The sequence below is a fragment of the Dinoponera quadriceps genome, unplaced genomic scaffold (genome assembly GCF_001313825.1).
Source record: "Dinoponera quadriceps isolate SergipeBrazil2010 unplaced genomic scaffold, ASM131382v1 scaffold4239, whole genome shotgun sequence".
Lineage (NCBI taxonomy): Eukaryota > Metazoa > Arthropoda > Insecta > Hymenoptera > Formicidae > Dinoponera > Dinoponera quadriceps.
The window spans coordinates 1-9,429 of record NW_014558201.1 but is presented as its reverse complement, the minus strand read 5'-3'; the positions used below and the strand labels follow the sequence as shown (position 1 = coordinate 9,429).

The following is a 9,429-nucleotide window of genomic DNA, read 5'->3' as shown; positions in this document are numbered from 1 at the left end:
TTATATTTGAAAAATACAAGTTTCAACTTTATATTTATAAACGGCCATTCCATTTGAACCAACCTAATATTATATAAAGTATCTGTCGCACAATGTTTCATGCGTCGCATATCAGTAATTTAAGTAAGTGAGATAAAAGTTGCGTAAAGTGTTGTGAGCAATCATATCAATCATTAGAAGAAAAATAAACACAGACGAATAATCATGTACGAAGAGTAGTGAAACGCTAGCGGATAAGAGACTAACAAGTCTAGCAGGTTAAGTGAGAAACGAATGAAAAAACTGGATTTTCTTGTTCATAACTGGATTTCCTTGACATAAAGTATGCTACGCATAAATACAATGTCCAATTAAATATATAAAACACTAATTGCATATGCAAAGCAAATTATATAACAATCTACAGATTGTTAATAATTTACGAAACACCGCTTGCATGCAGATAGTACGGATAAAATTCAGCAGAAAAGATTTTTTTGTTCAGAATAGTCTAATCTACAAATATATGACAAATGATTTAACAATAGACAGGTATCAGTCTAACAACAGATATTATAATGCAATTTGAATATTGAACTTTTTTGTAGTTCTTTGTGAAATAACTTCAAGATTTTTAGTAGAATATATGAATATAGTATGCATTTCCCGTAAGTTATTAACATTTTTCAAGTTATCTTATAAAGAGGAATTAAAGGTAAGATTATTTTAGGTTAATCAGCGAAGAAAAGCGCAGCTCTTCCTAAGTGAATGCTAATAATATTAGCTATTGTTTTATTATCTACTAAGAAATTATGAAGGAGACAAGTAGAAAAATTTATTTCTTACATTATAATGTTTAGAATATACTGACAATAAACATAAAATAAATATAAATGTATTTAAGCAATAATCTGGTAATATAATATTAATAATGATTAAATTATTCTTTATTGTTTAAAATTTGTTCATGTTTTAAAAAAAATCAATTAATATATCAAAAACATAGAGTTCTTTAATTTAAATAAAAATTCTGAAATATAACAATTATCTTTGTCAGTAGCGTGGTATATTAGCATTTCTCTCCTATCATAATACATATACAATCTTCCTATGGCTGAGTGTGAACTCCGGTAAAGTGAACAATATTGCGTCATGATAGGTAATACATACGACTGATATTCTATCTTTAAAGTATCAAAAATGTATGTCCAGTTTATGGAACTTTCTTTCAATAATAACTTTTTAATAAACAACGAACGGCAGATCGACATTTTTGCATATTGCTCAGAACTATGTCTTTGACAACACGTTGTTGACTTTTTAGAGAGGTCACCTTACATAATATATTTACTTAGATAAGAAACGCTGATACATAAAATATTACCTAAGAGCACAAGTTTACTTTTAAAGCAGACCTAACTGATATGCATATCAGACAAGTGAAAGATAAAGACGTTTGTTGCAAGATGTCTTCATAGTCTTCAAGTAAGATATCCGTGCCGAAATTCTCGCTTGTCCTTCCAGCTTTTTTATCTTACCACCTCGTCAAGTGTGAAATCACACATGCGTTGATTCGAAATGTGATGACCTATTTCATTTATTCTAAAAATCATATATCGTCGACTAAATACGTTGGTATAATTGATACATGTTTTAATGCAGTCCATAATAATGTCGGAGAAATAATTACTCTCAAATGTGTGATAATAATCTCAAAATCCAAAAATCTTTCTAAAATCATATATATTAAAAAACAATACTTTCTTCATTTCGGTTATTTTTGCTTCGTTTATAAAAGAATATGTGTATATATTTGCAATTATATATATATATATATATGTAAAATGCACGTTCCGACATTATAGATCATCGCGGAGTGCTTCTCATAAAATAATATTGCATTTTTTATGTCGTAACGTAGGACATAAAGGCTATAAGGAGGACGAAAGAAGTTTTAAGAGTCATTATTTTAATCAACATGATTGTCGCCTTACTGCTAACATGTCTCTTTCTTGCGCTCTTATATCATTACATTATACACCTTGGAAGAAACGAACGACTTATTGATCGTATACCAGGACCAATGGCACTTCCTATTTTAGGCAATTTACAAACTTGGAACGCCTCGCCAGGTAAAAAATTGGTGTAAATTTTTAATGATTTACCGATATGTTAATCATCACGTATAACAGAGAATTAAATGCGTACCGCTAATCACACACAAAATTCCATAATAGACATTTAGTGAAATGTAAGATATTAATGGTGATCAAATAGCTGATTAGCCGAAAAGAATAGTCATTAGTATTAGAGAATTATATATTAATATTCTTTATATTTCAGAGGAAATGTGGTATTATTTCCGGAGTTTAATGAGCACATATCCACTTTTGAAATATTGGATTTTCGGCATACCCAACATTTTCATTTGCACTCCAGATCATATGGAAGTAATGAAATTGTCGTAGAAAAAAATTTCATCATGGTCGTATAGCATTTTCATTAACGATGATAAATGTCTACAGTTTTTACTCAAAATAGTATACATAATCCTTAGCGTAACATAAATGTATTCCATTTTTTAACTCCAAATGTCGGTAATAACAACATAATTTTTATTTTGTGCCATCCGTGGTTTTAGAAAATACTAAACAGCACGAAACATATCGTGAAAGGCTACGAATACAAACTTTTGAAATCTTGGTTAGGCGAAGGACTTCTTATTAGCAAAGGTACTTCGATGGAACTAAAAATAGCATACAATCTAATTCCACATGTATTATATCAGTCCAATTAACTTTCGATATTATAATATAATATTTATACACGTATATAAACGGCAAAATGTAATCGTATCACTTCCACAGGAATGAAATGGCAAAAAAGGCGGAAGATATTAACGCCCGCATTTCACTTTTCTATATTAAAACAATTCGTTGAGATCTTGATCGAGGAGGGCAATCGTGCGGCTGAATCATTGAAGAATACAGAGGAATCAGTTATCGACGACTTGCTACATTTTACCAGTCATCATACATTAAACGCTATATGTGGTATATATATATGATTTAATTTAATTTTTCTTTTTCAAGAGAATTGAAGTTTATTTTTTTTATTATAAACGAACCCGTGAATCAGTTACAAATATTTATTATATTTGTAATAATTTTTATTAATATTTCACAAATTTCATACAATAGTGCGTTTTAATATTGTTCAAACGAAGGAACGGCTGAAGGCATAATGTTTCAGTGAGAAATTTTTGTGTTTAATTTGTTGTATTTCGTACCATTCTATATTCTACTGTTATTATGTAAAATATGGTGAATATCACATATGTAATAGCCAGAAATTATTATTAGAAATTTATGTGACTTCAGAAATTATGTTTACAGAAACTTCCATGGGCATTTCATTGCAAGATGCACGTTCTTCTCATGAAGAATATCGTCATACGGTTCATGATATGGGCAAATTTGTGATCAAAAGGTAATTTTTACTTTAGGTTATAAATACATCTGGATTGAATCAAATCTTCCTAAGCGATCTAAAAATAACAAAATTTCATTTTTAAACTTATTTAAATGTGAATAATTTTGTTTAGACTTTTCAGACCATGGCTTATTAATGACACACTATTCAATTTAACGTCAATGGGTAGGACACATAATAAATATCTCAACATCTTGCACTCATTCACCAGGAAAGTGAGTAGCCGCAAGCATGTTATTTACGTTTTTAGGAGAAGTGTCTATTATGTCAATAAAAAGTAATAGTTGATACTAATGAGTCAATTAAGAAATAGTTATACATACAGCTAGTTTCATATTTTTTCTTATGCTTAGATTATCGCAGAAAGAAAGCTTTATCACGAACAAACTGAATGGCGATATTTGAAACACTTTGAAAACGACACAGGAATGGATGACGAGGAAGTAATAGGGAGTATGTTCGGAATAATTGTCTTATAAAAATAATACGAATGTATACAAATAATTTTCTATTTGTTTAAGTTAAAAAGAAACGAATGGCCATGTTGGATATTTTAATAGCGGAATCTCGCAACCATGGCCTAAGTGATTCAGATATCAGAGAAGAAGTCGATACCTTTGTGTTCGAGGTAAAAAAAGTTCGCGGTTCTTCAAATTGCTCAAATATATAACAGCGTTTCTCTTTGGTTCTATAAGCAATCATTTTAACCTAAATTATGATACTATACGGACGGTTATACAGTAAACGATGATTATCGCAAACTATACGCGTAAAATATTTTTCACAATCTTCCTTATTTGCGTGCTTCATACAGAATATACTTCTCACTATTCGCACGTGCGATGTTATATTAAATAAAATAAATCATTACAGGGTCATGATACGGTAGCAATAGCATCATGTTTCACTTTACAACTGTTAGCTGAGCATAAAGACATCCAGGTAAATATTTTCCTTTTTGTTATGTATCTATCAATCTATCTTTTAAAAGTTATGTATTTAAAGCTACCTCCAGCAGAAAAAGAAGTTCGTAGTTTTCCGCTACATTACACTAGTTATAAAATCTGCTGAATCACACTTAATAATCAACGTTGCTCCAAGTTCTACTAAGAAGACCAACATGTTATGACTATGTAAAAAGATATAATTTCCGCGTGCACACGTGCGCAACACGTCCTGCAAAGGTATGAGCCACTGAAATTGTTAGGTAAAATATTTTACAAGAGTTGCAAAATTGCTAGCAGCACAGCGCGACGGATTTATTATGCTTCTTTTTCTGCTGAAGCTAGACAATGATAAATCACTAATTAATCATTAATCACATAATTATGTAAAACTATTTTTATATAATTATGCAAATTAATAAATTTTATAACAAATAATAAATTATTTTTTAAAAATTATTTTAACAAATAATCGGTGGTAACTGTAAGCTTGGAAAAAATTAAGGCGATAATTTTTCACAGCGTTCCTGTCCATAGGTGAGTAAAATTGCCTTAGAAATATAAGAATATTGGTATTTCCCATTTAATTAACAATCAATATTGATATATCCGATGTATAATGTGTGAACCATTGATTTGTAGGATCGTGTAAGAAAAGAAATTTCTAACGTGATGCAGGAAAATAATGGAAAGCTTACTATGAAGGCATTACAGAGTATGCCATACTTGGAGATGTGTTTGAAAGAGTCGATGAGAATGTATCCTAGCGTCCCTTTTATATCGCGTGAATGTTCCGAAGATGTAAAGTTATGTGAGTAATTAATAGACATCTCTATATATAACATTATTCTTCGGACAGTTCAAGCATGGAACTGCGATGGAACACAAATAGATATGAAATCAATAGAGTGTATTTTAATGCTTCCCATAAAATAAACAAGAAAACTTATATAATCATATTTAAATTATTCATTTATATTTATAATAATAAATTATAATATTTTGAAAAGTTGTAAATCTTTTCAAATCGCTCAACTTCATTCGTTACTCGACGTGTATGGAGAATTTGTATATGTGTACAATAAATTAATTATGCATATGTACATATATATTTATTGTTAAACTTTTTATTGGTGTATATAAGAAATATTTTATTATGTTCATTGGTATTTTCAGATCCATATTTGGTGCCAAAAGGCACAACGGTACATCTCCTTATCTATGATCTTCATCATGATGCTAAGATTTGGCCGGATCCGGAGGTATTTAATCCAGAGAGATTCTTACCAGAGAATATAAAGAATCGTCATCCTTATTCCTATTTACCATTCAGCGCGGGACCACGAAATTGCATTGGTAATTTATAAAATATTGGTTTCTATTTCCGGAAATATATTTCATGGAATTACAATGGATAGGTCAACGATTCGCTCTGTTGGAGTTAAAAGCTCTGATAGCTCCTGTGGTGTACAAGTTCTACTTAGAGCCCATTGATTATTTGAAAGATGTCTCAATGAAATTGGATATTGTACTGCGTGCTTCACGTCCGATTCGCATGAAAATCATTCCAAACACACGCGTGTAGTCATCTAATATGAATACTGATTGGTAAGAAATAATCGATCTGATATTAATAATATATTAAATAATGCCTGAGAAATTGTTGACGCCGTTCGCTGCATCGCAGTGGGTCGTGAGCGCGAACGTTATTTAACAAGAAAAAAAATTTTGTTTTTAAGGATGTTTGTTAAAAAATAACATTTATAAATTCGTATCAAATAATGACATAACATTATTATCCTGAAATCGAATTTTGTAACTAATCTATAATATTAAATTTTATAGGATTTTATAAAGGATCTTTCATTAAAAAGTTTCATTTAAATTTAGCGACGTTTTTTAATTGTCAGAAATGGAGCTGCCATATTTGTCACCTGTCAAGTAAAAACTATGCGGGTAATAACAATGGAACGATATTCGCTTGAGCAATGTATGAAAATAGAAGTTACTACAAACATGATACAAATTTTGCGGGGATAGTTTGCAAAATTCATACCAGTTTCGGTCGCAGAGGAAAACGCATTTTCGTACAGTAATTGTATATTTAATTGATAAATTTTAACATCACGGTCAGAATAGTGAAGAACCTAATCCGTGCTCACCTAGCCAGATCAACTGAAAACATTGCTGCGATGGCTGAAAGTGTTGCGGAAAATCCAGGTGTATATTGCAAGATGTTCGCAGCAATTGGGCATTTCAAACCAGCCTGTACCGTATTTTGCACAAAGATGTAGAAAGATTTCAGCAGGATGTGGCTACGTACCATAAGCCGTGAAATGATCGCGTTATTACGTGAGAAGTTTCGAGTTCGTGTCATTTCGCTTAACGGAGACTTCAACTGGCCTAGATCGTGCGATTTGACACCGCTGGGCTTTTTATTTTAGAATTTTGTGAAGGATAAAATTTACACAAATGCTCCGCAAACGATTCAAGGGCTCAAAGGCAATATGCGACTTGTTTTTGGCGGAATTGAACCTCAATTGTGCGAAAACATGATGGAAAATTTCCTCAAAAGAATGAACATTTGCGAGAAAAGTCGAGACGGTCATTTGGCTGATGTGGTGTTCCACGTTTAATCGCACAATCTGTATTTTCGGTTAAAATAAAAATATCACTGATTTTTCAAAAACAATTTCGTTTTTTTATTAATTTAAAATGAAACTTTTTAATGGGAGACCATGTAGATATACGCACTGTATATATATATATATTATATATACACGCATATATATATATTTGTACTATCGTAATTTTATCATTTCTCTAAAAATTTGCCATTCGGAACTGGCATTAAATTGTAGGTCTCATATGCCTGTGTATAATCAGCGTGAGCACCATAGGCATATGAGAGAGGTCACCACGCCCTGATACGGGCAATAGAAGTAGGAAGGAAAAATGTTTTCATATATTGGGTTGGCAAATAAGTTCGTTCGGTTTTTTGACTGGTATAAATTACAATTTATTTAATATACAAAATATATACTAATCAATAATATATTGACCACTCTTTTCTATGACTTCTTGCCATCTTTTTACCAATTTCATAATCCCACATTCATAAAACGTCTGAGGTTTACCAGCAAAAAACTGATGCAGTTGCGTTTTAACAGCTTCATTATTCGCAAAGTTTTTCCCGTTCAGAGAATTTTGCAGCGACCGGAACAAATGATAATCAGAGGGTGCCAGGTCCGGTGAATAAGGGGGGTGAGGCAAAACATCCCAGCCAAGCCTTAACAATTTGTTCCGAGTAGTTATTGAAGTATGGGGTCTGGCATTGTCGTGGTGGAAGAGGACTTCTTATCGATTTGCCAATTCTGGACGTTTCGAACGTATTGCTTTATTCAATTTCGTTAATTGGGAGCAATATAGAGTTGAATCGATCGTCCTACCTAATGGTAAGAGCTCATAATAAATGATACCTTTATAATCCCACCACACTGAGAGCATCATTTTCTTCAGATGCAATCCTGCCTTCGAGGTTGTTTGTGGTGGTTCACTGCTGCTTCCCCATGATCTTTTACATACTACATTATCGTAGAGGATCCACTTTTCATCTCCCGTAACCAACCGCTTCAAAAATGGATCGTTTTCCTGGCGTTTCAGCGGCGCGTCGCAGATAGAAATGCGAGCGGTTAAGTTGGCCTCGGTCAATTCGTGCGGCAGCCAAACATTGAGGCGAGAAACGTATCCCAACTGACGCAAATGGTTTTCTACACTTGTGTGGGATATATTATGTGTCGTAGCAATCTCTCGTTTGCGATGGATTTTTGTCGACGGTATTCTTTATTACAGCTGAATCAATCGCTGCTGGACGACCAGAACGGGACGCGTCACTAACATCAAAATCTCCAGAACGGAATTTGGCAAACTATTTTTGACACACACGTTCTGTTGAAGCATCGTCCCCATACACATTACAAATTTTCTTATGAGCTTCCGCAGCTCGTTTGTCTTTTTTGGAATAAAAAAGTAAAATATGGCGAAAATGGAATTTCTTTTCCACCTCTTCCATATTTGCAACCGTGCAGTACGCACAATACTCTGGTATTAACCGGCGTATGTTTATAAATTAGGTGGAACATCGCTTTTTAGCTGCGTAAGCGCGTTGTGCGATAGCGCTGTGGAAAAGAGATAGCAGAACGGGTAAACCTACTCCGATTAAAAGTTCGAACGAACTTATTTGCCAACCCAATAAATATGTGCATGTGCACTTCATTGCAAACAGTGTTATTGGTATGCAAAAGTCCGAAGATCGTCTTTGGTATATAAAAATCGAGATAGGGCACTTATAGCGCCGCATTTGAACACGTCAATAAGCAACTTCACTGCATTTACTGCACAAAAAGATTATCATAATCTTAGTCAAAAGAAGGATGATCCAAAGTAGTGCATGTAAAAGTTGGGCGAATGATATGTGTATCGAAATTGAGGAGAATGATATTTGCATAAATTAGGTCTAAATATAAATTCCCCAATTAAATATATTACCTTAAAAACTAAAACTTGTTTTTATTACTATTCCTACATCAAATTTCATAAGAGATACATAAATATGGTACACACACATGCATGGCTGTTTGTGCCCGAAGCACATTTTTTTCAATAATCTCAATTAAAAAAAAAATCTTCAGTCAGAGTTATACAACTAATCTATTATCTGCGTATTACCCTATTATGTCGTATTTGCGCAAATCTAGTATGACAGAAAAGCTGTACAACGATAACCCTAGTGACACTATTGCTGAGGAGTTATAGAAGTGGTCTATAGAAGACACAATAATATCTGCTGGATCATTGATAGCAAAATATCGTCGAAAGGAGCTGCGCTGAAAAGATTCGATATGAAAATGCAACGTCGCTGATTGCGTGATATAGAAAGTTTTCACAGGACTTCTCGTCGACCCTCACGTCACACACTTCATTCGTCACTTAAACTGCAGCAGCGAGCTGATCG

The 9,429-nt window shown here is 32.8% G+C and overlaps 1 protein-coding gene across 4 annotated transcripts; it reads left to right on the top strand.

Annotated features, from left to right (window-relative positions):
- Positions 1 to 996: 996 nt before the first annotated feature.
- Positions 997 to 7,107, top strand: LOC106749671 (cytochrome P450 4C1-like). 4 transcript variants are annotated; one of them, XR_001374875.1, is made up of 14 exons: positions 997 to 2,111; positions 2,323 to 2,429; positions 2,621 to 2,711; positions 2,847 to 3,032; positions 3,375 to 3,468; positions 3,584 to 3,686; positions 3,825 to 3,924; positions 3,993 to 4,099; positions 4,345 to 4,413; positions 5,058 to 5,226; positions 5,592 to 5,771; positions 5,834 to 6,023; positions 6,261 to 6,781; positions 6,860 to 7,107. XR_001374875.1 is itself a non-coding variant. In XM_014629354.1 (13 exons), exons 1-12 carry the CDS (start codon positions 1,958 to 1,960, stop codon positions 5,998 to 6,000), a joined length of 1,527 nt encoding a protein of 508 aa, XP_014484840.1. In that variant the 5' UTR covers positions 997 to 1,957; the 3' UTR covers positions 6,001 to 6,023; positions 6,326 to 7,107. The 4 variants fall into 4 exon arrangements, 3 of the variants coding, with proteins under 3 accessions (XP_014484840.1, XP_014484839.1, XP_014484841.1); XM_014629354.1 differs by having other exon boundaries at positions 6,326 to 7,107; XM_014629353.1 differs by having other exon boundaries at positions 6,261 to 7,107.
- Positions 7,108 to 9,429: the final 2,322 nt, after the last annotated feature.